Below are 27940 nucleotides of genomic sequence, written 5' to 3'. Positions count from 1 at the left end.
GCTGGGCCCCCAGGGTCTGGCAGCTGTTGTCGGACTCACAGGTGGGTCAGGAACCACACCGAGAGGCTCCATAGAAATGTCCCACAGAGATCTCCAGCCTCTGCTGGGGCTGTGGAGTGGGAGGGATGTGCAGGTCTGGGAAGTGGCTTCTGGGGTTGCTTTCTCCTGAGGCTGTGAGATAGATGGGAACTATCCTGAGGGAGGCACTCAGGGTGCCACGATGTTGGAGACATCTTGTCTCTCTCCAGGCAACGGCTTTCTGCTCCTTCCCCAGAGGATCGAGTCCTTACCATGGCAGAGACATGAGGGATGAGCTTATCCCCCAAGTCCTATGTCCCAACCCATGTCCCTCGGGACACCTGCTCTCAGGCTGGCCTTGCCTGGCATTCCTATCCAGCTGGTGATGGAAAGTTCATGCTCCCTGCAGTGGGCAGTCAGCAAGTGTGCCTGTGTCGAGTGTGCAGTATGCTGTCTCTAGGTACTGTGTGTGTCTGGGCTCTCTGATGTGTGTATATGTGTGTGGCTGTCTGCTATACGAGCATGGTGCGTGTGTGTTGTGTCTGGATGTTTAGTGTATGTGGTGTGTGTGTTTATTTGTGCACATAGCTGCCTAATGTGAATGAATGTGTGTATGTGGTATGTGTGTGGTATGTGGTATGCATATGTGATGTGTGTGGGTGTTTGGTGTGTATAGGTGTGGCGTATGTATTTGTATGTCTAGCTGTTTGGTATAAGTGAGGTGTGTGCATGGAATGTATATGTGGTGTGTTTGAGTGTTTGAGGTGTATGTGAGGCTTGTGTGTGTGTGTCTATGTGTAGGTTATGTGTTTGGGGGTATGGATGATGTGTGGACACTGTGGTTAAGCTGACACTTGCCCAACAGTGTGGGTGGAGCTAGCCATGCGCTGGCTGATGTTCATACCCATCTGGAGCACAGAACAACTTGGAATCAGGTTTCACCCGCACCTGCCCTGTTGCATGGTGCTTCTTCTGGCATCCCAATATTCCTCCCTCAGCCATGGACACCCGCCACGGGCACTTGGAGAAGCTCCACTGTGTTCAAAGCAGACTGTGGGATGGATGTGGGAGATCAGAAAGGTGTGGAGATTCTGGCTCAGCAAGTTTCTCAGGGACAGAAATGTCCCGAGTCTTGATGGTTACGTGTGCTGGCTCAGTAAGAAGACAGCAGGCAGTGTTTTGTTGACCTCAGGGCCTTTGCCACTGTTGCCTGAATCAATGAAAATTGCTCCTAGGACCAAGCAGGCTCTCAACAAGTATTTGCCAAATGAACTCTTGCATATGCAAACATTCTGTGGACATTAAAAAGGGATGTTCTCAAAGCAGTGAGGATCTGGGGCCAACCAGTGGTTTTGGTCTGTACCCATGAATTCCATTTCCACTGCAGACATGGTTGGTCTGGGCTCCCATGCTCTTGATGTCAACCCTGTGCACCTCTGGCCCTTGTCAGGTCTGCAGAACTGTCCTGTGCCGGGGCTGGCAGGAAGTGAGGATAGCGCCCTTGCTGATTCTGCTCCATGAGTTTGGTGTTTTCGCACGGCAAGCTGCTGCGAGAGACTCCAGGTGATGCAAGCAGAGGCCCTGGGTGGATGTCACGCCATTGAAACCAGTGCATCTCCAAGGCACATCTCCAGCCGCCCTCTTGCAGTCACGATTTCTCCATCCCTGCTTGTCCCTTGGCCAGCTTTCCCTTCTTGGTTCCTTATGAGCCTCCTTCGACCACTGGAAATGACATTTAGCTGGATCCACATCTCACCAGGATGGTTTTTGTAGCCCATAGACTCAATAGGGGAAGCCCAACAATAACCTTGTTCCTGCCCCACCACAAGCACATTTATGCTGTCATTCTGGAGGGTCATTACCAATCATAGGCCAGGCCTGTTAGGAAGGACCAGCTCCTCTGGGTCAGGTAGGTGCAAGGGGAGGCACAGAGAAGGATGACTGGGTTGCCACCTGGAGTGGGCTCATGAAGACATAGGTGCATGGTTGGCAAAGGGACTCTCACAAAGCACAAGCAGGGGCAAGAGGAAGAAGAGCAGATTTGTGGGAGGAAAACAGCCTGCTCTTTCCCAAGGTTGGGCTGCCTCCTTGTTGCAAGCATCCCCTTCAGGAGCGGGGAACTTCCAGCCCATGAAATCACACAGTTTGGCCCTGCCAAGGTAACAGCTGGCAGGATTTGGAATTCAGTAAATTTACAGCAGGCTATTTTTAAGTTGAAAATTACTGCCCACCAATGATGGTCTAAATATCCAGCTGACCCTTGGCAGAGAAAAGGGTTCCCCTCCTCTGCTGGTCCAGGCAGGACCTGCTGATAGATGTCGGAAGTTGGCAGTAGGCTCCAGCTCTGAATCTTCCCTGCCCCACCCTCCTCCCCTGCCCAGACATGGCAGGGATGGGAGGGATGAAGGATCTGCCTTTCCCTGTCAGAGCTTGGTTCCTGTGAACAGTATTTAAATCCTCTTTTATCACCGAAGTAGAGAGGCATCTTTGTCTGCAAGAGAGAGAGAGAAGCTCCACTCCTCACGCCCACCCTCTCCCATCTCCAAAGTCCTTGGACTTGCTACATGATGGGTTCCTAAATTCCCTTCACAATGTCTCTCTCCCATGCATGGTATTTTCTTGCCTTAGTCCTTAGCAAAATAGAACTCATATACAGACAGCAAATAGGCGATTCTTTTCTTAGGATTTCTGGGTCCACTCCAGGGTTGTTTCCTTTCCAAGTGCTAGCCTTCTCACCAACACATGCATGCAACATCTTCCTGAAGATTTCGGCCCTTCAGTTTCACAGCCAAACCACAAGGTTGGGTGGGATGTCTGAGTGCTAGTGTTTGAATTTCAGAGAGGGAGGACATCAGAGTGAGAGGACGACATGACCATTCACCCTGGATCAGTCTCTGGCTGATTCAGAGAAATGGAGTCTGGCTAAAGAATGCTTTGAGCAAGTCTTACATAAGCTCATTGCACCTGGGGGAACATGATCCTTTCCATCCACTCTGTCTTGGCCATTCCCTCCTCTCCAAGCCCAAGGGCTACCTTCATGGGTCCTAGCCTGTCCTCGCACCTGTTCTTCCTGGCTCCTGCTCCGGTCTTTGCTCTCATCACCCCTGCAGCAAGTGTGGGTCCCACTCACCGGACGAGGCCGGGTCTCCCGGAGGAAAGACTTGAGGTCTCCTCCTGCCATGAGCTCCAGCAGGATGAAGCGGGGTAGGGCTTGTAGACTGACTCCGATGCAGCGCACAATGTTCTGGTGGTTGAATTTGCTGCAAAGGAGATGACTGTGACCAACTGAACTGGGCAATCAGGGATAATCTTAAGTGGGGGAGTGAAATGCAAAATAATGTTTTCGGCTTGCGTTCTGTGAATATGGGCAGCTGAGAAGGGGGCAAAGCCAGTGGGCAGGAGGACATTGGGTTGGAGTTGGGAGGAAACTGCCCAGGCACATGGCTAAGAAAGTGGAATCTGGACTGAAAGATGATCATACCCTGAATTAGAATGGCTAATTGCTCCCCTGTGATGAAAGGGAGTGATTTAGGTCTCCGTCATACACTTCCCAAGTTTTAGTCAACACTTGCACAATAAACAACATGCAAAATCAAAAAGCACATGTTATCTTTAAAGCAAGGTGCCGACCTAGCTGTGTGTCTTCCTGTGGCTGTAGAACCCCCCAGGCACATCAGTCACACTGTCCTGCTCTGCTCCTCCAGTCACTCCCACCCAAGCACATGCCAGGCTGTGTCCACAAAGGGAAGCTGTGGTCAGAACAGGTGTTCTCAGCATCAGTGAAGAGGAGCAGGTCGGCTGGTGTGAACCCAGAGAAGGGTGCTCCCAGCCTGGGAGAGGCACATTTCCTTTGTGCTAGATCTATGTGTGGGATCAGTAAGGGGCCTACACCCTGTACTGTAGGATTACACTTTGTACTGTACAGCCTGCCCTATTTCTAAAGGCAAAACCAGGGAGCACAGGGCTGGGGGCTACACACAGAGCATGAAATTGGGAGGATTATCAGAGGGCGCCCATGTTTTGAGACAATCATTAGGGGGTTGCCGCACTCTGGTAAGCAGTGTGGAGAAGGGCTGGTGTTGTGGCGTGCATGCATGAGCAGGGCTTGCTCCTGTGACACCGGCACCCCATAGGAGGCCCTAATTGAACCCTGATGTGCCACTTCTGATCCAGCTTCCTGCTAACGTGTCTGGGAAAAGCAGCTAGAAGATGGGCCAAATGCTTGGACCCCTACCACCATGTGGGAGAGACCCAGATGGAGTTTCTAGCTCCCGCCCAAACCCTGGCCATTGTAGCTATTTAGGGAGTGAGCCAGGGGATGGCAGGTCTCTCTGCCTGTCTCTGTGTAACTCTGCCTTTCCAATACATACATTTAAAAAAAGAAAAAAAAAGCAGTGTGGAGAATCCTGGGCAGAGCAGACACAGTGTGCTGGGGCCAGCACCACTTCCCTTAGACATCTGTCAGCTGGAGAGTTCTCCACCATGTTTGTGGAAGTAAGGGGAAGAGTAGGGAGAATGTCTCCGAGGCTTTACCTGATGATCAAGGCCTCCATGAGGAAATCCAGCTCGTCCTGTTCAGAACACACCTCCGGCAGGGTCTAGGCAGGGTGGAGAGGAGGAACCGGCTGTGAGGGGAGAGCCATGGCCCACACAAACCTCAGGCCAAGGTTAACCTCAAGGTACAGCCGCCTCTTACCTTGACAGCCACTTGCAGGGGGCTTGGGTCGTTGGGCATCCCAGACACCTGGCCTTCATATACTTCCCCAAAGGCACCATGGCCCAGACCCCTATGAGCAGGAGACATGATGAGGCAGATCCCAGCGGACCATGACACAAGCTGGGGTTCCCCGGGCTGTGCACTACACTGGGAGGGTAACACACGTGCAGGAGGGCTGGCTGCTCAGGGAAGAGACCCTAGGCTCTACCCGTGGTGGACAAGAGCTCCGTGAAGAGAAAGGGTGATTAAAAAAAAAATCAGACACCTCTGGGTGGCACCGAGAGGGCTGGGGGCACATTTTTCTACTTTTGGGGTCTTGATGATACCCAGCCTCTCTTGCCAAGGACTGCTGTGGCACTGACCGGATGAGGGTGATGTTCTTCCGTGGCACCTCCTTCAGGTCACTGATGGAGGAGGTCTTGCCGGCGAAGCAGTAGTTAGGGTTGTAGTCGGTCATGATGGTCGAGGTGCGGAGCTTGCTCAGCTTGTACTCAGGGCTCTGCAGCTCCAGCTGCATGGCCTGCAGCTCCTGGTGCTTGCGACGGTACACTGCGGATGGACAGGGGGACAGTGACCACGTGGCCCAGACCTGGAGACTGCAGGAAGCCCGTCTGCCTCTCTGTCTCCCCTCTTTATTCGGAACTAAGAACAAAAGGACTACAGGTGTGAAAGTGAACCAAAGGATAGATGGTTCTATTCTCTCAGACAGGGCAGCGCCACCAGAGTCGGGAGGGAGTCAGGCTACAGATCTGACCCTGCGTGGGGAAGGGAGACAGCCAAGGTTGGGGACCATCAGCCTACGGGCCATGCAGCGAGGTCTCAGCGAGGCTCTCAGGGAGTTCAGGAGCCACGACTGGTGACCAGAGGAGCTCCATGTGCCCAGGAAGGGCCCTGCCTTGGCCTCTAGCTGCGCTCAGACATTAGGCAGGGTAGCTGGGGTCCTGGTGAGTTGTGGAAAAACCTTCAAATGGCTGAACGATTGAGGTTTGATTCCTCCTCTTGCCCTTACAGGCTGAACGACCCTACCAGGTCACCCACTCTCACTGGACCCCAGCTCCCTCTCTCGAGGGCAGGGACAGTAACTCCTGCCTTGTCTCCCTAACTGGCCTTCCCCCACCATCCTGTACTCCTCAGGACCATCATGCCTAGATGAATTTTGCGAACAGGAAAGGACTGTGGAAGTCTAATGCTCTGCCACATGAGTGACCGTCGCCACTGACGGTGGTTCCTGCGAGGCCTGTCCTGGGGCCAGGAGAGAAAGGGACCTCAGAGGTGGCTCCTGTGCGCAAGTCTGGGCCATGTGCTGGTTTGTGATGTGTTCTCTGTGTGTTCTGTTCTCCCCTTGACAGAATAAACCAGCCATGGCCATGTGGTTACTTAAGGGTTTAATACTCTGTGATGTGGAAAATCACAGTGTGTGCAACAAGTGTTGCTGGCTCTTATTATCCTGTCCCTTTGAAGGATGGCACCATATGGGGACACGCATGTGCTGCCATCCCCCACCTGCCCCTGAATCTCCTCACCCCGAGTGCTACTGGGAATCTTTTTCTCTGCCCTTGCATCTCTGCCATCTGTCCTGGGCATTTTGCTGCCAACAGTGAGGCTGGCTGCACCATGCCAAGCCCCCTGTGCTCTGTGGACCTGCTCACCTCGGCTCACAGAGGGAATGGAGACACACTCAAATGGGCTCTCCTCTCCCTTTGCTAGAGTCCCAGGGGAAGAGCGGGACCTGTTACCTAGAGAGCTGCACCCCTGAAGCACAGGTGGCTCCGTGGAGCAATGGTGGGGACAGGCTCCTCTCCCTTCTCTTCCCTTCCTTTCTGTCCCTTCCCACCCATCCCAAGCAGCCAGGAGGCCATGCACAGGTCTGTGCTGCAGAATCTGAGGCTCCCCTGGGATCTGCAGCCATTCTGGTGGGTGCAGGTTTGGGAGTTTCTATCCTGGCTTGGCCCGAGCTGCCCTTGTCACCACTGACTCAACCCCAGGAACTAGCAGGACACAGTGACACCTGGGATCTCAAGGTGTAGGCCAAGACTCCACTAGGTTCCTCCAGACCTGTGTCCTGCCCAGCCATGGGTGCAAGGGCCCTGGGGTACTCACCAATCATGATGCCAGAGAAAGCCAGGACAAGGGCGGCCACTAGAGCAGAGGTGACCACAGAGAGGATCAGTGAGAGCGGCAGATGGGGCTCTGGGGTGGGCGACACTGAAAGACAGGTTCCCAATGGGGTGTGACAACCATGCTCCTTTGTTCTCCTCAGGGTTGGTTGGCTGTCAGAAATGCGTTCCATAGCTACTCCTTCCTATCCTGAGATCCTGCCACATACCACCCCACACTCTTCCAGGGGAACATGGCACAAAGCAGGTTTCTCCTGGTCTTACAGCCTCCATCAGTAGTTTCTGGGTGGCTGTGGGGACCTGAGCAGGGTTGCAGGTCAAGTTCTGGATGTTGATCCAAAACATCACTGCGATTCAAGGCTGAGGATGGGCAGGAAGCAGGAACTCAGGGAATGACAGAAATCAGGAGCTGGGGTTCTCAGATGACTGTAGACATAACATAATTATGCAGAATGAATGGCCAGTGATCATCTTGGCTGAATGACCTTCTCAGAGCACCTGGCCAGGGGCACACAGAGAAGAGGCGCTCCCCCATCCCCACCCCGGGACCATGCTGGGTGGTGGCATTCTAGACCCCACACCTCAAAGGGGGCCTCAAACTACTGGATCACACACAAAGAAGGGGCTCTTGGGTGGGAAGGAGACACCAAAATGCAGTTTCATGAACTGACCAGAGCAACTGGGTGACTCAGTGTGGAAAAGACTTAGAGGGACAGAAACATTGCATGTGAGTGCATGAGGCCAGTAGGGAAATTGGTGGAAACAAGCTCCATGGAACAGGGTCCTGGCTCTGAACCCTCCATGAACAGGTTGTTCCAGGGTAGGTGGGATGGCCCTGGATGGACAATGGGGCCAGGTGATGTGACCCTGTCTTCAGGATCTTATCTGCATTGTCCCTCTGCACTGTCATCAGAAGCCCACCCTGTACAGACCGGCCAGGGACAGGACACTCACAAAACCCCATAAGCCTGGTGTTTTGGAACTCCAGGCACCAGCTGGGGCTCTGAGCCAAGGTCCAGCTCTGGAGCCTTCCCCATCCCCGGTCTCTACTTCTCTTACCAATGCAGGAGACACCATCCTGGGCCAGCACCGTTCCATGGTCGCAGAAGCAGATGACCTTGTGAGTCTCGGGGTCCATGTGACACTCGTCTATCTCACAGTGACTGCAGTTTAGATAATGCTTAATATTCACTTCCCCATGGCCCTCCATCACTGTGACAAGGAGGGAGGGTCAGGCTTGGGCTGGACCTGGGGCCTGCATCCTGCACCCACACCCAGCCCGGATTCTATCTCCAGGGTTCTCTCTGTGGCTTCTGTGGTTCCTGTTCCTTCTCCCACAGCTCAGTATGGGGTGGTCCCCCTGGTGCACGTGGGCTGTGGCGCCCATGGGTGGGTGTCCAGGAACATGAGAGGTTGTGTGTATAGGGAGGCAGTGAGAATCGTCACATGAGCCTCTGAGGTTGGTGGGGACAGGGATGTGGGCTGTCCCTGCTGTATGTTCTGGACCTATATGGCAGTCAGCATTCTGCCTCCCTGTGTACCTTAAACCAGATGTCCTGACCTCCAGGGATCCCGCCCAGGGAGATGAGCTGTAGGAAGGCTTGCCTGGGAGTGGGGGAACCCCTCCTTTTCCTTGTCCTGGGCTCTTGTCAGTGACCCTGGGGTGTCAGCTGGGTGGAAGAGCCTTGCAGCGGGGGTACCTTTCAAAGCCGGGGTGTACAGGATGCCCAGTGGACTGATAAAGGAAATCCCATCTTCCCCATCCATTTCAGGGTCATTGTTTGAGGCTGCGTTGCCGCCTGTGGCAAACCAGAGCAGAGTTGAACACAAAGGGGGTGGGCGCCAAGATCTCAACATGCATGCGCGGCAGCGGGGCGTGCAACTCTCTCCAGGCCAGGATGGGAGTGGGTTGTTGGGGATTCTGGGGTGGGGGAGGTGGGAGGGAAGGGAGGCCCAGGGCACAGATGCTGAACTTGGGGCAGGGCTAGGTGCTGGGTGCATGGACCATATTTCCCTCCAGGTTTGGGTCTACTTCAATAAAGGGTAAGGAGGGGGGCCTCCAACCTGCCTCTGAGGCCCTTCCAGGATGTGAGCAGCAGTCCAGAAAGTTCTAGAGACCCTGGAGTGGGTTGGGCACTTAGCACATGCTCTGAGCTGGGACAGCCCTCCAGCCTCACTGGGTGAGGGTTGGGCTGTGGGGGCTTGAGCTCTGTGCCTGAAGGCTCCCGTCCCTCCTTTCATCTGGGCTTGGGTGATCTTGGGGCTCCCCCGGGGATGTCCTTCCCTCCCCCTGGGGCTTGGAGGGGAAGAGCATGTAGTTAACACAGCATCTTACACACAGCGCCAAAGCCAAACACAGACAGGAACATCACGGTGCGGGCATGCATTGCATCCTAGTCTGGGGGTTGGGTGGGGTAGGGTGGGGTGCACGGCCTCCCAGCCTCTCAGCCTCAGAAGGTGCCTGCTCAGTTGGGGCTCGGTCCACTGCCCGCAGGAGGCAGCTGAGCCGAGGACTGGCTGCTTGCTGGGGGCTGGGCTATAGCTGCCCATGGTGGCCCTCACATGGAGCTCCCACCGGAGCTGCGCCTTCTTGGCAGCTGGAGACTGGAGAGAGTCCAGAAGGGAGGAGGGGTCTAGGCCTCCAAAGGGAGGCTTGAGGTTGGGCAGTCAGAGCTCTCCAGGGGAGCTCAGGCCAGTGAATCCTCAGGGGTGGCTCCAGGAAGCCAAAGTCCCCCTCATCGCTGGCTTCAGGGGGAAGATCAAGAATCCCTGGGGTGGGGGAAGGACTTTGATGCTGATGTTGGGGCAGCCTGGAAGCTGCGTGCTGGCTGGGGAGCCAGAACGCTGCCTCTGGCTAGGGGTACCCAGGGGCCGGAAGAGGGGCGTGCAGTGACATCACAGGCCACGCTGGGGCGGCCGGGATGGGATGGGGTAGGGGGTGTGAGGTGCCTAGGACTAAGAGGGGGAAGGAGTGACACCTTGAACACGAATCATCTTTACCTATATATCCTCCGCCTCCTCCACCTGAGGAGCACCCCCCTCCACCCCCTCCGAAACCCCCTCTTGTCTCCCACCCCCACTTCTTCATGGCCTGGGGGCAGGAATGTCCTCCGGTGGCACCCTCCAGCAAAGACTTTCCGGCCCAGAGCAAGGAAGTGTTATCACTCCAGCCACCTCCGCCACCTGCCAGATGAGAAGAGAGCAGGCTTGTGAAGATGCCAGCCTGGCACCTCTGCTCCCCGTCCACCGGTCCCTGGGTCCAATGCGAGGAGTTGCCCCTGTTAGGGATGAGGTGGGAGGCCGGGCAGCTGGTTGTTTTGCGGTTTCTCTGCACTCCTGCCTGCCCGGCAAAGTGCCAGGCATCCATATCCTCCCATCATAACTAGAATCAGCCTGGCCCAGCTTCTGGCAGCTATTGTCAGAACTGCCCATTTGAAACCTCAGTCTTCTCATCTGTAACTTGGAATCATGAAGACCCATCCTCAAGGGTGGTGCTGGGCAGTGTAGGGATCATGGGAGTTTGTCAGATAGGGCACAGGTGTCCTGGCGGCCTCACGCTTGGCTCCGGCTGTCTTGGGTGACTCCAGGACCAGGTGCTCAGGGACTTTGTGCAAGTCCAGGCCCCAGCTCAGCCAGGTGGCATCTGGGCACCCCAGGATGCAGCTTGCTCTGCTTCCCTGGGTGTTAGCACCAAGCCCAGAGCTCCCAGCAGGGGCCCCAAGGCCAAGACATGCTCAGGTACAGCTGCATCATGGCCTTGGCCTGAGCTGAAGTCCTCACGGTCTGCGGGAGACCAACAGGTCTTGGGGGTGGGGGTGGGCTTTACCTGCGGCTCCGGAATTGCCGTTTAGCCCCAGGACCGAGGAGTTGTTCTCGAGCCTCTCCGGGTGGAATGTGTCCGTCTTGGCCCCATAGGCTCTGCCGCCACCGCCAGCCGCAATGATCAGCGGCACGGGCACTCCATCCTTCATCTGGCGTGCATTCAGAGATTGAAAAATGCTGGGGTTGCAGGGTGGCTGGTTGTTGTCAGGCTAAGTGCTTTGTGGGCTGAGTCGTATGCACTCACCCCATGGCTGTGACCCTTCAGCTCCTGCTCTGCCGCCAGCCTCTTTGGGAGTCAGGGTTCAACCAGAGAGGCACCACCACCAGGGCATGCATGTACATACATGTGCTAACACAAGCCACGGATCCTATATACATGATGCAGAGCAGGAGATTTTCAAAAGTGCACGTAAACAGAATAACAGCTGTTTATTCTGCTGCAAACGAGTTTGAAATCCAAGTACAGCTCCTTCATGATGCACTGGTTGAAGATCTCTCATCTGTCAATATCATCGTGGCACCTGCCCTGGCCCTTTTCTTTCCCTGAAGCTCCTCGGATGGGCCTGGGAGGTCTTGGATGTAGACAGTTAGCATGGGTCTCCTGGCTCTCTCCTTCCTCCCCACTCTAAGGCTTCAGGACCAAGCCCTGAGCATCACTGTCCCTGTAGGAGGATCTAGTGGCAGAGGCATCAGCCGAGCAGCCAGCCTGGCTGAGCTGATGTCAGGTGAGCCCAGCTGAGGCCCCAGAGCTGCCTAGGAGGACACAGGGGGTCCAGCATGGTGGAACTGGGCTGGAAGTCAGCAAGAGAGGAGCTGCCCTCTCTTGGCCACACACACTCTATTTCTCTCCTCCCTGGGTCTCAGTTTGGTCCTCTCCTTATGGGGGTGAGCGATGATGCAGAGGGTTTCCATCCCTGCCCAATACCACCATGCACGGAGATCCTCCCTGGGGCCCCTTGTGGATCCTTGCAGAGTTGACCCTACCTTAAAGACATAGGTGGCTCCTCCACCTCCGCCGCCTCCTCCTGCCCACTCGTGCACACTTCTGTTCACACGGATCTCCTCCTCGATCACCTTGTTCTCACCGATGCAGACTTTCTGAATTAACTGGTTTGTCTGTAGAAACAAGAAACACACTAGGCTGGGGCCTAGGCTAGGGTTCTCCACCTCCCAAAGACAGACTTCTTGCGCCCAATGATGGGCTCTGGCTGTCCCTCTCTGACAGCTGACGATGCTGGAAGGCAGGAAGTCCACACTGGCAGCTGTGACAGGCAAGCACACCACAGATGCAAAGGCTAGGACAACAGGAGGGAGGGGGAGCAGCCTTTATTGCTAACTGGTGACCAGAGAGCACTGCCTGCAGGAGGTAGCGCTTAGCTGGGCTCCAAAGGATAAGAACATGTATTAGCACAGAGTAGGGGGAAACTGAAGTCGCTGGAGAATGAAAGCTCAATTTAAGCCTCTGGGGAACGAGGTGAGCCAGATCTTTGGGGAAAAGCACCACCAAGTGTCTTTGGCTTAGATAGATTCACCTTAGAACCAAGAGATGGTCCAGGAGGAGCTGTGGACCCAGAGGACGGGAGGACCAAGGTCCTGTGTGCTGAGGCAGGGTTGGATGGAAGAGTACAGGCAAACCAGCACAGGAGGAGGGCGTGCTCCTGGACAGCCAGGTCACACCTGGAGTCCTTGGCTACTATCCTGGGAGCAGGACTTCCTCATCTAGGCAGGGCAGGGCCGGCAGCATGTGGGACAAGTTACAATTCTCTGAGTGTCGCAGGAAGACAACAGAGTCGTGAGAGCTCAGATTCAGATCTTCCTCCCAGCTCACCTTTGAGAAAGTCATTCCTCCCATCATGCCCCATTTCTAGCCTCTGCAGAACCCAGACAAGCCCTATGCAGAGCCTCCGGTCGGCCACGTGGCTTTTCTGTCTGTTCTGGGATGGCTGCAGAGGGAATTGCCCAGTTCCCAGCCCTCCATGATGGAAGGAATTGGGGGGCAACAGCTACATGGGCCAAGGATGGAATGTCTGTTATAGTGCCTTGCACCTGTGCCGGGGACAAATTGCTGTCATTTGATTTAGATTCACTTCTGAGCATCCTACATGCGGAGCTGGTTTGAATCTGGGCTGCTCTACTTCTGATCTCGCTTGCTGCTTGTGGCTTGGAAGGACAGCAGAGGATGGCCCAAGTCCTTGGGACCCTGCACCTACATGGGAGACTCCGAGGAATCTCCAAGTTCCTGGCCTCAGTCAGCTCAGCTCCAGCTGTTTTAGCCATCTGGGGAGTGAACCAGTGGACAGAAGACCTCTTTCTCTGTCTTTCCTTCTCTTTCTGTTAAGTCTGCCTTTCAAAGCTCTGCATGATTCTCAAAATCTTCTTGCACAAAAATATGAATAAGCTTATATTTTAAGTTCTGCTTTCCCCAGGAACTTTTTCAAGCACCTTTGTACTCCTGGTGGAGACTTACATGTCTGGGAACCTCTGGACTGGGCTGGAAGTTTCTGGAAGTTTCCAGAATCCTGGAAGCCCCAAACAAGGGGGCAATGCTTTAAGAATGGCCATCCCTGTTCATCAATCATCACAGCTTTGAAACAATCTCCAAACAAAAGCCTGACCTCAGAGGAAAATGACTTTTCTTTCATGCAACGAGGAAAAAAAAAGCCAATAAAACATCAAATTTCCATCGAGTACTGCTGTGTAACCAGCCAGTGGACACGGCAATTCATCTTGAGCCACTCCTTATGCTAACGCATTCAGGAGTGTTGCTATTGAGCAGTGGAGAAATTTCCAGATAAATGGCTGAGATGCAATCTGTTTTATGGCATTTTGGATTTAATGATGGAAATAATCTGATACTTTTTAGAGTGGATTTAGTGTGAGTGGAAGGCTGTAAATCGCCCTTGTAGAGAGCTGCCATTTTTCATGGGCTTGTCCTCCAGCACTTTGGAGCAGTCAGGAGTCATGAGGAGCAGGTCCTAGGCCCATCTGGTGGGCCAGGGGAGGCTATTAGCTGGGCACAGCACAGGGTGTGGGGTCCAGGCAGGGATCCTGATGGCTGGGTCAGGGATTCACTGAGCCCTCCCTGGACTTGCCAAGGCATGGCCCTGTGTGAGCCAGGGGTGCCAAGAGGGCCGGCACTTTTGCTCCTCTCTTCTGACTGATGGCAGAGGTAACACCTCTCTCTGGAGATGTTTTTGGTCCCACAAACAGAACCCGGAGACAGCCCAGGTGGGGGAAAAGGGCTCAGAGGGTTTAAAGATGGCTTTTTGAGTAGCTGGCACCTGGACTTATGCCCAACCACCACTGCCCCTGCTCTGGGTGTGGCTGTAAGTTGAGTTGGAGGTAGGAAATGTGGGTTTTGGGTCTGCTCCAGGTTGGACCCAGCAGCAGCAAAGGGGGTGATGTGCTTTGTTGTCCATGCTGCCAGGACAGCCCTCCTCTGCCACCACTGGGAGTTCCTGCCCTCTCCGGTGCCTCTTCTCCTCCTGACTCCCCTCCCCGCACCTTGCGCTCTCACCTGTCTGTGTCCCAGCCTTGGCAAGCTCATCCTGTCTCAGTCCAGGTTCAGCTTTGTGCCCCCACCCTGGAGCTGCCTCCTGAGCCCCAGCAGCTGCTCTCCCCGTGCCTACCCAAGGCCTGCAGCTCAGGATGCTGACTCTGCGCTGGACCATGTTCGCAGACCTGCCCAACCTCAGCACCCTCCAGTCCACAGCACCATCACCTCTTGCCCAGGTGAGCACAACAGCCTTAAATTCAGATTCTGGCTCTGGTCGAGCCCACGTGCTTTGCTCTTCACAGAGCAGCCTCAAATGAGTCATTTACCACCTGCTAGTTTGACACTTCCAGGCTCAAAAGCCTCCTGAGGCCGAGCCAGGTCCTCATGAGAGCCTAGTCCTGAGCATTCTCTGCTGCCCTCATTGGGGCTGCTATGAGCAGTGGCCATTCTCCCTCTCAGGGACGTGGCCTTTGCCTGCTCACTCCTTCCCTTCCTTGGAGGTGACATTCTGGAGAACAAAGACCTTCCATCACTAATGCATCCCAAGTTCCTAAGACAGCAGACAGTGACTGGCTCACAGGGCATCCTCAGTGTCTTTTAATAAACATAAGTAGAGAGCGCTCAAGGCCATTCACGGTACTGGCCTCGAGGGTGAAGGTGGTGATGGAATTGAACACTTAGACCAATGGTGCTGCTCCCTGGAGGGTATGGGAAACTATCTGAGGGCATTTCTGCCTGTCCTGGGGGATGACAGTGCCCAGAGTGGACAGAAAACAGGGACGCTGCTCACCACCCTACAACACACAGAACAGCACAAAGAATTAGCTGCTGCCAGGGCGTACAGGGCCGTATTACTTAGAGGCCTTGACTTAGCCTCAAGCAAGCAGGAGGGCTCTGACAGGAGCTGAAGGGGCAGGGCTAGGGGCTGAGCGGTGCGGAGGATTCAGAAGCTGGAAGATACTGGGAGCTCAGGTGTGGCCAGGCACACAAGCGTGTAGTTGAACCAGCAAAGCAGTCTAATGCTTAAAGTCCATCCACTCTCTTGAGGACTGTCTCTGGACACCGAGCTTCTGTCCCGGGACCACTGGAGGTAGAGGTAGGGTCTGACCATAGTTTGTCTTTCTGCCTGGTCTAGTGATCCTTTCCCCTAGTGCAGAACTATGCCTGGCCCCATCAGCAGAGGGGGCTGACCCTCGTCCCTGGCTAGGAATCACCTCTTTTGCTGGCCTGGGAACTCTACTGCACATCTACAAGTATGGAGAATAAGTAGGTTGATTAATAAAAATGATAAAGTGTAGCAACCCAGAGGAACAAGTAGATTACAATTGAATTAAAAAAAAAGTGGTCCTGTGAAAAGACATAACTGATTACAATCCAATCAAGTTAAAGTCCCCTGTAGAAGTCAATGCAATCGTTCTGCTCAGATGAAAGAATTACATTAGCACTCAATAAATTCCTGTGAAAACCACAGCAGCCTGGAATGTAATGACTTAATATATTGGAACAGGTTGGAAAGTCCTGGTTATTGTGGCTAAATAAAAGTTGGAGTGGAGATATTTCTCATGCCACGGGCTGGTCTTCTACATGTGTTCTTGGGAAGGGGCTGGGGAGGAGGACGAGGCCCTAGTTTTATTCTTGCTGTCTCACAAGTTTATTTTGTGGAACTGAACCGCTTTCTTGGTATCCTTGGTTCCCACATCTAACCTCCAGAGCCATGGGATTCTGAAATAAGTACTCATGGGAGGAGCTGTCCTGGGTACTGGAACCCAGTGCCTGGAGCAGCTGGCCCTTAAGTTATAGCCAAAAGCTGTGCTCAGGTGAGGCTATAGTTTGGTACAACCTGGAGACTAGTCCTACAAGGGTGGCCAGCACTGTCAGGGTCATGGCACGCTGATCACAGGCAAGGCATAGTCACTGGGACGTGTGGGGTTGGTCCAGCTGCTGCTCCATTGGTCCCATTGCCCTGTATTCCTGGTAGTCTTGGACTCGTCTGGGATTTCTAGACACTGCAGCTGGAGGTCTCCCTCTGTGATTGTGGGTCAGAAACAGAGGGACAGGGCCAGGGCAGGAATCTCTAGGGCTGCAAAGTCTTGTCCAGGATCTGCTGCAAGGGAAACTGGGGACAAAACCAGCTGAAACTGAGGTCCAATGAAGAGCAGGGACTCTGCCTGTTCTTGTTGTAAGTGACCGTGGCTAAGTCCCATTTTTCCCTTCTGGGAGGTGAGCAAAATAGACCACATTCCAGTCTATGCTTTCACAATAACTATCACTATTTAGCTTTATTATTATTAATACTCATTATTACTGACTTAATCACACAATTAGTAACTAGAATATGACATACAATGTTTTGGGCATTACTGATAAGGCACCCCCATCAGCCACCTGTATCTTTCAGAACTTTTTTCTGAGTGTTGGTGCACACTGATGCATGGCTGTGAGTCTGATGTTGAGCTGAACAAGAAATGTCCAAGCTGCCGTTTTTCTGCTGAGAGTAACATGTCTGAAGAACCAGCACCCTGGGCTAGAGGTGATGGGACCTGGGTTCTTATGTCTGTACCGAGAAAAATGACCAGAGGCTGCCCCTGCAAGCAGGACTCAGTCTTTAGTGTTGAAGGCCACTCAGAAAACCCAGCCTGGACCCCCAGGCCTCACAGCACCTGCCTTCTTAGCCCCCAAACAACCCAGGAAGGGAGAAGCACTGGCAGGCAGACCAAGGGAGAGCCCTCCTGTTTTCCATCTCCCCAGAGGAACAGGTGGGGCATCAGTATCCTCCCTGGGGTTGCCTCTGGTGCTGGGTGAGTGTTGGGGCACTTACGCTGGGACAGGCATCCTCGCCCTGCTGCCCGACCAGTATGTAGAGCGTGTCGTCCTTCTCCAAGTTGAAGATGCCCAGCACAGACACACCATGGGACCGCATCATGGTGTTCTTTCCGCCTTTGCCGCCAGCGGCTCCATAGCCTGAAATGCTGCAAGGGTGGGAAAAAGCATGTGCATGTGGGCCTTCCTGTACTGCATGGAGTTGCAGCTGGTGACACAGCAGCTGCCAGGGCAGCATGCACATCCCATCACATCTCAGGGTCATCGCCTGTGCCAGTCAATGGAGGCAGCAGGGGCCAGGCCAGTCTAGAGAGGAAGAACAGAGAATGCCTCAGTCATAGAGGCAGGAAGGGGAAGGACTAGGAAGGGGTGAGGAGAGACAGAGAGAGAGAGAGAGAGACAGAGAGAGAGAGAGAGAGAGAGAGGCAGCATCTGCATGAATTAGGGAGTGCTGGGGTGCTGGCATTCTGAAAACCCAGGATTTCTCATTGTGGATTTTCCTGTGCAAGACAAAGACGGCACATGATCCAATCCCCGCTCCCCTCCCCACATGTGTCCCCCGGGGACATTAAGAGAACATATGCTAGGACAAAGACAGGAATGCAGACACGGAGACTCAGATTGTGGCTGCCATGTACTAAGCTCTCATCATCGCCAGCATCTGATGCTAGAGACGGAGGAGAGCGGGGGTTCCCAGCCCAGACTGCTTGCTGCCTCCTTCCCATGGCCGCTCCCTCCAGAGCAAAGTGTGAGTACAGCTGGCAGATGACCGACAGCAATGGAAACACACGAACAATCGATGGCAATGACAATACATGCACTCACCCCCCACACACACAGCCTGGGGATGAGGCATGGCTCCTGCTGCCCCCATGCTTGTTAGGGGAGAGTCAAGCAAGGATGGGAAAGAAAAGAGCTCAACTCGTGAACTGTGTCAGAAGAGTGGCATGTTCTGGCAGTTAACTGATGTCTCCCCAGGGCTCTGCTGCCAGGGAGAGGCACTGTCGTGCCCCCTCGCCCCGGGCTTGGATCCAAGGCCCTTAATGAAAAACGAGGAAGGCAGGTGGAGATGGCTTTGCACAGGGTACACACAGTGGCTTCTCCCATGGTTCTAGGGAGTGTCCCGTGTTGGGAACCAGGGATGGTCCCCTGGGGGCTGTCCAGTGCAGAGCTCAAGGACTTTCTGTGATCAGTGACAAACTTCTGAGGCTGCTCATTTGCTCCTGTGACAGGGAAAGGACTGAAGTCTCCATGACCAGGTAAATGAGACTCTGTTGCCCATGGCTCTGGTAGGTGCCCATGTGCTGATGAAATGTCAGAATGGTCTCAGGCTGAGTGGACAAGAGGAGACCGAGATAGACACCAGGCCCTGGAAAGGCTTACGACGAAACTGAGGAGACAGAGGAACCAAAAGCAGAAGTTTGCTGCTCCCTGCAGAACACAAGGTGGTGAAGTCCCGGGATCCCTGAAGTTCAGTGGACCCTCCTCCTTTACCCCACCTTTCCCCACACCTTCCCAGAGGCCCGGCTTCTTCTGCAGGATGAAGAAGAACCGAGTCTTCTTTTTTGAACTTTGGTGAGAGTGTGACACCGGAGGACACAGTGGGGTGAGAGTTCCGAGAAGCTGCAAGTGTCTGCCTGCAGTAAGGGCTCCCAGAAGCTCAGTGGGATCAAGGTGATGCTGTGGAGCTCACTGTGGAGCTGAAAGGTGTGTCCCAGACAGGCAGAGAGCCGTGAAGTGTGGGCTAGGGCTTGTGGACTGCTGTGACTGCAGCAATGGGCAGGGGTGGGGAAGAGGGAGGCTTGGAGGTGCGCACCAATCGCTGGGCATGCCCCCATGTTCCTGGCTTGGTGCTGGCAGACCTGCAAACAGGGCTCCCAGGAGCTATGAAGAGTGGACACTACTCATCTCACTGGACAGATGAGGATACAGGGATCAGAGGGAAGGGGTCGCTTTGGGAGGCCACGCAGCCGGACAGCAGCAGACTGTGCTCCAAACAAACCCACCATATCTCTTCTCTGCCCTGGCTGGACACTAACGCGCATGCACAACGAAGGCCTGAGGACCTGCTGGACTGTCCCAGTCCCCCAGGCCTGGCGGGGGCAGGAAATGGAGGTGGAAGGAAGACAATTTCAAAGCCCAGGAACACAAACACTTCCTGGTTGAGGGGTGTCATAGTAGGGTCCTTTATCTCGGAAGAAGGGAGCCTGCACAGGGACCAGGTGAAGGACCGGGATGCCTGCCTGAGAACATGTAACCGATGGAAGCCATGTGGATTGGCTCCATCTGCCTGCTCACGGCTCCAGGTTGCTGGTGCTTGGTAAGGTTGCATTAAAAAAGTGACCTGCACTTGAGGCTTGCTTGGGCAACTTCTACTCACTGCTGTATGTGTGCAGTCTTCCTTGGGCATGCCTTTCTGCAGCCTTGGCACCGTCATTTGCATTCATCTGCTTCTATTATCAGTCACTCTGAACTCTTCCTTATGCTTAAATGTAGCTGAATGGTTATGGATTAGAAGTTGTCTGCTCCTGGCTCAGGTTTCTTCCCCTTCCTAAGCCTTCTAGTTCTCCTGCCCCTTCACCAAATCTGAACGCCAACATCCTCCGAGTGTTGACCCAGCTCTGGCAGTGAGATGCGATGAAAGGAGCCACAGGCTCAAAGTCCCCTACTGGTTCTGGCGGTGTGTCCTGAGGCAACTCCGTCAGCCTCAACTTCCACTACCGAGCGAGAAGATGAGCTACTGCCCTAGTGGGGGATGTCCAGCAAGTGTGAATAAAAGAGGACTACAAATGGATGCCAAAGCATGGGATTGGGCTCTGGGCCAGACTTGGCTCTCAGCGTTCTAAGGCAGACGGTGGAGCTGGCTCGGTGTGACTTCTCTTGATGGTGGTCTCCCTAACCTGAACTGGTCTGGAGTTGCGGGGAGAAGGTAGCAGTTTTCCTGAGCTGCCTGCAGCACTGGGGTGTGTTTGTGGGATCCTGAGATTTCACTACTAGAGCTTCACTCCTCCAGAAGCCTCTAGCAGCCACTGTAAGGCTGATAGTGCTTTCGGGGGATGTGCTGCAGTGAACAAAGCAAGACAGACAACCCTGGATCAAACAGAGCCCTGCCACTCAGGGCCAAGTACCAGGGGAGAGGCACCTCCTTCTCTGCCCCACTGCCCTCACCAGGTGCTAACCTGTCACTGTACTGACCCCCAGAGCCAGCACCTCCTTCACTGATGCATCTGGGTCCCAGGTGCTGAGCCCTTCCAGGTTCTGTCAAATGTGACTGTGCAGCTGTCTGGCATGGGGGAGGTCTCGGATCCCCACTGAACCTGGCTCCTCACTTGGGCAGGAGGAATACTGCTTCTGTATTTGGAAGACGGCTGTGAGGACTGAAGGAGATGATGTGTGAGAGGGGCTTAATTCAGTGCCTGATTTAAGAGGGTGACATATTCTGGCTGCTTCACCACTAGCATGTACTCGGTGGTGCATGACCAGGTGGGCCAGCCTGTCTGTTCCTCTCTATGGAGTGACTTCTGGAGGCATCAAGAGGAGCATGCGTGAGATTGGGGTTGTGGGTGAGTCAGGGCACGGCCACAGGTATGTGGGGTCAAACTGTCCGGTTGCACTGGGGAACCACCTCTGTAGGGAGCTGTGGGTGCACATGGTACCCTCATTGTCTCTCAGGTCCCTGGGACGCGGTGGAGCACGCGATGTGAACTTGTACCAGGATAACACCATTATACCGGCTCTTTCAAGCCTTCTCCCTGTCTCTTGTAAACAGTTTATTTTTGATGGTTGACAAATGACAAGAAATTAATATACCTGCCACTCAAGTGGGGGGAAATGACTCGCTGTGATTCCAATTTGCTGGAAATTACAAGATACCGCTCTTGACAAGTTGATGCTGCAATTTTTTTTTTTGTTTTTCCTCATCTCAATCCATGTCCCCTGGTCAGAATGGATGTTTATTGGGTTTGTGTTTTGTATTATTGACTGTGAGCTATTGTTACCTTATGTAATTGAGTTGTGAATCTTTTTTAAATAAAGAATTAGCAGCAAATCAAAGTGGCCGCCTGCTGGATTCTGAAATGACAGCACAGCTGGCGTGCAGCCTGCTGGTGGCATCCACACCCTGCCCAGGAGGGGGTGCCAGGAGAGGTGGCAGATGCAGGACTCCCACAAACACAGTGTACCCCAACTGTCTCTTGTGCCACAGAGAAGTGGAAAACCTGCAATCCCCTGTGGGCTCTGCCTCTCACTCTCAGGGGTACTTTGGGTTTCAATTTCCTCATCTGAAATATGGTGACAGTCAGATGCACCCTGCCCGTCCTCCCTGCTTCAGGGGTTTGGGGAGACTATTCAGAGAATGCTCTGGGAGAATATGGGGCCTGGTAAGCAGGAGATTTCTGAGCAGATGCAGGGTTGTTTGATCCGGATGGGTCCCTTAAGCCATTGGGTGACACCCCTGGGGACAGGACCCAAGGGGTTGGGAACAGGAGCACGTGCTGCCTGGACAGGCAGTCCCACGTTCCATTCCCACTGCACCAGTAATCAGGGCTCATGGCCCATTCTCTGCCACATCCAACCACAGTACCTTCCTGGCCAGTGCAGCCCTAGGTGCCTGGGACAACCAAGTGCTGGCAATCTTGGTGACACGAGCCTACAGACAGAACCCCGAGAGTAGGGAGGGTCCCATGGTGCACTGGTGGCACAGGTTAAGCCCAAACTCATTCTGCCTGTGGCTCTCCTCCTCCACCCCCGACTCCGAGTAGGTCATGGTGGCCTGTCCTTCTGTTCATCTGTGGTGTCTCTTCTGCTGTGCTCTGCAACCCGATGGCCACCAGAGGCTGTTATTGAACATTGCTACCCTTAGTCTTCCCAGAGACTGTGAGGCCAAAGCCTTAGCCCTCTCCATAAGCCCCACGGCCCCTCCCCAGCACCAGGCACGCAGTGGGGGCTCCATGCTGCTTGTGGACTGGGTTGGATGACAGTGCCATCCGGTGACAGGTGCTGATCCCTGGAACCGGTAAGGAAGCAAGTGCTGAGACCTTCCACCCCAGCTGGGGCCCAGGTCAGTGGCTCCAGCTGGAACCTGGGTCTCTTCCATGTCAGTGTCTGAAGGGTGGGTGACCTGTGTGAGAACTTCTATCAGGAGCCATGGGCCAGATGTGACAAATGTCTATATGTCATCTCTAGTGTGTGGGTGTGTACACATGTGTGTACATGTGTGTGCATGTGTTTGTGTGTGTGTTGGGCTAAGGGCTGGGAAGGATGCAGAAGTAGGAGGAAGTGAGGGTTGGAGAGGGTGGACGAAGAAGGGGAGCAACTGGGAGGAGCAACAGGTGGGAGCTGTTTGGAGAAAGGTGCCATGCCCAACACTGGGGTCTCCCTCAATGCCCCCAACATTCTCTGTGGCTATCTGCTACCATTTCCTCCTGAGGCTGACCGTGGCCAGCACAGACCTCATAGTCTATGTTCCCAGTGTGGTAATGATCTCCTATGCTCTGCCCACTGTGACTACCTGTCCCCTAGGAGAACATTCTAGAAACTGTTGTCACACAGAAACATGGCCCAGAAATCCCCCTTGGCCAGGCACCGCTGCTCCTTACTGCCCTAACCTTTGCTTTTCCTTCCCAGCTCAGCTCCTAGGATAGCACCTGCCTTTCACTGTCCCTGCTTCTGTAGCTCCCCAAGCCAGGGGTATGGAGGCCATCCTGGGAATTGTTCCCAGCATCCACCTTGTGTGAAAACCACGCTGACCCTCTCCCAGACCAACTTGGCCCTGCAACATCTCCTGTCCCCTGCCAACACTGCTGTATTTGCCTTCCCCGGGGCCAGCCCTGCTGCTGAGGACTCCGGGCTTCCCTTGGTTTTTCCCACCCATAGCCTTACTTTATCCCTCCCTCACGCCGTCAGCAGAGGGAGCTAGAGGCATTTGGGAGGTGGTGCTTTAGCCCTGGCGAGGCCCTGCGGCTTTAGCCTCAGCTCCTCGCACCAGCCGGGCCTGACCCCTGCACCCTGGCTACCCGCCAGGAGGGCTTTCCTGCCTTGGTGCAGATGACTTCTAGCTCGGGTCCCCTGAGTGTGACACCTTCCCTAGGGCTGCAGACAGCAGCGCCTCGGTGCCAGGTGTCTCACAGCTGCATACGATGTTTCTCTATTTGCGAAGCAGGACAAATCCAGACACTAGGCCATGTGGACTTGGAGGGAGGGACTATGTCACCTGTCATGTTGTTGATGGGAGAAAGTGGCAGGGGACACAGAGGGAGAAGATGCAGGGCTTGGAGGCACACCTGAGCTCCAGGCCGGTGTGTATCTTCCTCCTGGGCACACCTGCCACCCTGCTTTCTGAGCCTCCCTCTTTGAAGTAAGTGGTTAGCAGAGGAGCCCTGTAGGGGAGCCCAGGATGAGGTGAGGGTCAGTCAACCTCTTTGAGTTACAGTGTGGTTAAAACACAGGTACCTGGAATGTCTTCTCCAGTAGTCTGGGCACCTCAACCGGAACGTGGCTCTTTGTAGTCACTGCCGATGAGGCCATCATCTGGTGGGGGCTGCGGGTTGTGCCAGGGTCCCCTAGTCTCTAACGGCCACATGCAGTCATTTTCCCCATCTGAGCTGAGGTTGCTTTAGTGCCATATGGCCATACAGGGGGCATGCCATGCACATCGGAGACCTGACTCAGACCCAGCTGTGCTGAATGATAAATGGACAGATGAATGAAATCTTAGCTAATAAGTGTAGTTCTTCAGGCAGGATAAGTCTCAAAATACGGGACCCCATCTGTGGGAGCTGGGAGAAGGTCCTTGAAAATGGCCAAGTTGGGCACTGCTGGGGGGTTCTGCTACCTGGGGGGGTCTGCCTGCTGCTGCCCTTGGGCCTATGGGCCAGCGAGCACCGGACACACGGGCATCCTGCTAGCCCCTGCATACCACCTTCACAGCCAGCTGGGTAGCTGCAAGTGACCCTCTGTCTGTTATGGATGGGGATACACCATCTCCAGGGAGGAGCTACCCTAGGCAAGTTTGGCTCACAGTGCCCATGGGCATGGCAGCTCATGGGGGCCCCCTAGGGGCAGCTCATGATCCAGTGTGTTACTTGCTCATGCATTTCTGGTGAACGTTTACAGAGTGTCTTCAAAGAAGTTGCGGAAGAAAGGAGCCTAAAGTTCACTTCAGTGCTTTCTTCCCAGCGTTGCTCAGCAGGAAGCGGGTGGGGGTTGGGGGGGTCTAGTTCGCTTTCAGTGAGGGGACTGGCTTGGCCTGGGTGTCTTGGGACATGGACTAGGGCTGTGTGGGTCTGGGAGTGGTCAATCTGATTACAGGCAGGCCTTCTGCGCAGAGTATCAATCATAAGGCACTTAGGGCTCTCCCTGGGGTGGTGATGGGAGGCTGGGCAAGAACAGGACAGTCTGAGAAGCCCTGCCCCCTGGGGAAAGAGTGAGGCTGAGGCCTTAGTGGGGGGATGGAGCTGTGGGAGGGGAGGGAGAGCTGCCCTCCTGCCCCATGCTCTGTCCCTGGGAGCATGTCCCAAGTAGGGGTCTCCCTTCACCGGTACTCCTGCTCTGTGCCCTGTGCCTGAGCTGCGGTGTGGGGGTCTCAGCCAAGGGGTGGCAGGCAGTCTCTGGAGGATGTGCCTGGAGGGAGGTTCCTCACTCTCTGTGTGTCCCTTTCCTTGCTTGCCCAAATGGGGACGGTGGCAGTGGCCTGGATGTGACACTGCACAGCCTCACAGGCTCATGAGCCCCGAAGGGTCTGTGAAACACAGTGTTCTCACAGGGTTTAGTAGCATCACAGGGAGCTCGTGAGGAACACACCTCTTCAGACACACCTGTCACTAGGGCGGGGGCAGCCCCTCTCCCTTTGCCATCAGTTTCACTGAGTGCCCTGGCCTCTAGGTGGTGCAGTGGAGTCAGGCGGCCCCCATCTGGCTCTGTTCTACTGGCGGGGCTGGGAAGGGGGCGGATGAGAGTTTGAGAGCAGCTGCTGAGCTTGTAAGCGTGGAAGGCCTGGGGAAGGAGATGCCAGGAGAAGGACAGCAGCTTTCATGTGTATCCAACATTTGTTTCCTAAACATTCTTACATGCACCGCCTCATTTGAAGAACACCAAGTCGTGTTCAAAGAACATGCTCGCCGTAATTATCATCGTTAGCAATCATCCGGCAGCTACCGTAAGCACGCCTCCTTGAAGACAAAGAACACCTCTTCTTCGCCGGCTGCACTTCCCCACCTCCAGCCCTTACACCCTCGCGCGGCCCGCAGCCGCCACCCTCGGACCTTGGCATGCTTGCGCAGCCTCGGGTGATGCACCCACAGGCTGCACTCCAGCCCCTTTCAGGAGGGCAGTCATGTCCCTCGGCCTCCCCTCTTCCATACGCACCTGTAAGTGTCGGTGGCCGGCACTGTCCAGATCTGGATGCCTTTCAGGGGGCCTTCGCTTCCCACCACCACACTCTGGTTGGAGTTCTGATAGGCGTTGTTGCACTGGGCCTGCGTGGGGCCATGAGGTCCGCTGGCCCCGCACGTGGTGAACAGCCAGTGAACTGCGGCACAAGGGGAGAAGCAGTCACTCGCTTGGCCTGGGCACCCTTCCTCCACAGCGTCCCTGGGCTGTCTGGACAGCTGCGTGCTCCACAGGTTAGCACCAAGGCCAGGACAGCCACCAGCAACCTGTGCTGAGGATTTGCTCTACGCCACACGAGGGGAGCTGCAGCTGGAGTGCCCCTTGGACTCAGCCTTCAGAATCCTACAGCCTCTGAGAGAAACCAAGAGAGACGTAAGCAATCATAACAAAGGACAGCGGTGGTGTGGTGATGGGGCAACGGCTGCTGACCCGGAGGTGGAGGGTTCTGGGAGCGACTGCGCCCCCTTCAGGTGAAATAGGCACCAGCAGCTGGTCTCCAGCACAGTGCCCGCAAGCCACAGGTGTTCCACCTGTGTTGTTGGGACTGCGTCTAAACTGCCTGGGAAGGCCTGGCTTTGGGCAGGTAGGAGCCCCTTGCTTTAGCAAAGACTGGGAGAATACACTGGAGACAGCATCAACTCCACGAGCCCCCTGTGCGTCTAGGTACCCTCAGTAGAAGTTGGAGCAGGAAGCCTTGTATCCCTTGTCTATAGTTTTGTTTGTCAGGAACCCCCTAATAGGCCTCCAGGGCAGGGATCCTTCTCCATGTTTAGCCAGGGTGCTATTGGGGATGCGGTAGAAGCAGTTTTTAGGGTGTCTATGTAACAGAGAGGACAGGAAACAGAACAGAGTGAATGTGCCCTTAGTGGGCGGCCCTCCCTTTCCTGCCTCTGTGTAGTGTGTTCTGTCTTCACCTTCTAGGGACATCACCCTTCCTCACCTTCTCCAGAACTTTCTGTAAAGGCCAGGCCTTTGAGAATTGCCAGATCTCATGTTGGCTGGAATTCTAATAAATTTACAGCCAACAGAAACCTAGAAGTATATTCTTAATAACTTACTTAGAAAGCAAAAAAAAAAAAAAAAAAGAGAGAGAGAGTGTAAATTGAATTCTACCTATAGAAAATGATGGGACTGTTTATCTGTGTGCATGGGGCATTGTTTACTTGGAACATTAAAGTGATAACCTCATCAATGGTGGATTATCAGACCTTAATCTAGTTCCTTTGCCTGTGAAAGAGACTGGGTTGGAAAATTAAAAGAAGCCACATGCTATGAGAATTCCTTGACAAGCCCAAAGCTCTGCAACTATGACTGGTGTCGATGATGCTCGCCTACATGCCAAGGCTAGAGCGGCCCCTGATAACCAGCACATGACCACGGTCATTTCTGTCCACATAGATCTCGGGGCCAGCAGCTCACGGGGATTGGAACTCAGTTGAGATGACAATGAGGACAAGGGAAGGGAAAATAGGGAAAGGTCAGGAAGGGAGTTGCAAAACAAACTCCTCCCCGGCCCCGCCCATGAGCCGAGGCGTAAAGCTGCGTCTGTACCGGCCTATGCCCAAGCAGGCAGTTGAGGTTTCCAGCAGCCTCTTTTACCTGGGGGCAGAAGAATGGGTGTTTACAAAGTGAATTCAATCCTGAAAGTGAGATAAGATTTGTGTAGTTTTCCCTTGACAGCGTGCTGGGGCAGAGAGCTGAAGGGATGGTGTGGCCCTCTGTGCCAGCTTCTCCCCTCCAGTGGGCCTCCCTGCCACCTGCAACCTAGGGCAACAGTGCTGTGAAAGGTCCAGGATGGTCCCAGGGGTCTGAGAGCTTCTCCTTCCTGGCCAGTGGGACAGGAAGAGGGCGTGGGCTTTGGATTCTGATGGACGCATTTTTTTTTTCACCCTGGATTTTGCTCCTGATTCAAACAGTGACACCTGGGTTACAGTGCCTAACCTTTCTAAACCTCCATTTATTACCATGTACAGACAGAGGTGATAAAACCTACCGCATAGACTTTCTGTGCAAATAAAATGGTGACCCGAGCAAAATGCTTAGCACAAAAGCTGCCAGCAGAGATGCATAGTGAATATAGTTTAAAAAGTATGTGACTTCATATTCAGTTTTTGCAGATACTCAGTCTTGAAATTTATGTCCCTGATTCCACAAAGGAGGGACTTTGGGGCCATTTCTCAGTAAAGGGACTGGTATTTCCCCAATTCAGAGGACAGATGATATTGGTCTCAGGTGGTTCCTCTACTCAAAATTTTGTTTTCATTTGTAGCAATTTCAGATGGAAAGGTCCAGAGAGGGAACTATCTCTAAAGTGGATTCCATGGGAATGGAGAATTTGCCATCCCAGGTCAGAACCACGAATCACCCGGCCATAATTCTGTTGCTCCCAGCAGCCTTTGAGGCACGGTGGTCCTCTTGCTTCCCTGGATGGCTCTGACCCTCATAAATCTGCCCCCGTTTTGTTTGCAATCAGTTTATGCTTTCCACCAGCACTACCGTTTGGGACCATGGAGTTGGAGTTTATTGCTCACTGGGCGAGGCTGGCCACTTCTCACGTGTGCA

At 54.3% G+C, this 27940-nt stretch overlaps 1 protein-coding gene across 1 annotated transcript in view; it reads right to left on the bottom strand.

The window, feature by feature from the left end:
- Nucleotides 1-27940, bottom strand: part of ALK (ALK receptor tyrosine kinase) — an 878396-nt gene that overhangs the window by 16843 nt on the left and 833613 nt on the right. The window contains exons 13-24 of the mRNA XM_058667362.1: nt 25355-25517; nt 16989-17139; nt 11659-11790; nt 10679-10823; nt 9927-10035; nt 8629-8651; nt 7912-8064; nt 6836-6940; nt 5098-5284; nt 4715-4805; nt 4552-4616; nt 3149-3278 (exon numbers count right to left, since the gene is read on the bottom strand). Coding sequence (XP_058523345.1) covers nt 3149-3278; nt 4552-4616; nt 4715-4805; nt 5098-5284; nt 6836-6940; nt 7912-8064; nt 8629-8651; nt 9927-10035; nt 10679-10823; nt 11659-11790; nt 16989-17139; nt 25355-25517 — 1454 coding nt within the window. The remainder of the gene's footprint in view (nt 1-3148; nt 3279-4551; nt 4617-4714; nt 4806-5097; nt 5285-6835; nt 6941-7911; nt 8065-8628; nt 8652-9926; nt 10036-10678; nt 10824-11658; nt 11791-16988; nt 17140-25354; nt 25518-27940) is intronic.

Source organism: Ochotona princeps, chromosome 8 (assembly GCF_030435755.1).
Source record: "Ochotona princeps isolate mOchPri1 chromosome 8, mOchPri1.hap1, whole genome shotgun sequence".
Lineage (NCBI taxonomy): Eukaryota > Metazoa > Chordata > Mammalia > Lagomorpha > Ochotonidae > Ochotona > Ochotona princeps.
The sequence above is the reverse complement of the archived record's forward strand: the minus strand, read 5'-3'. Positions and strand labels throughout refer to the sequence as shown.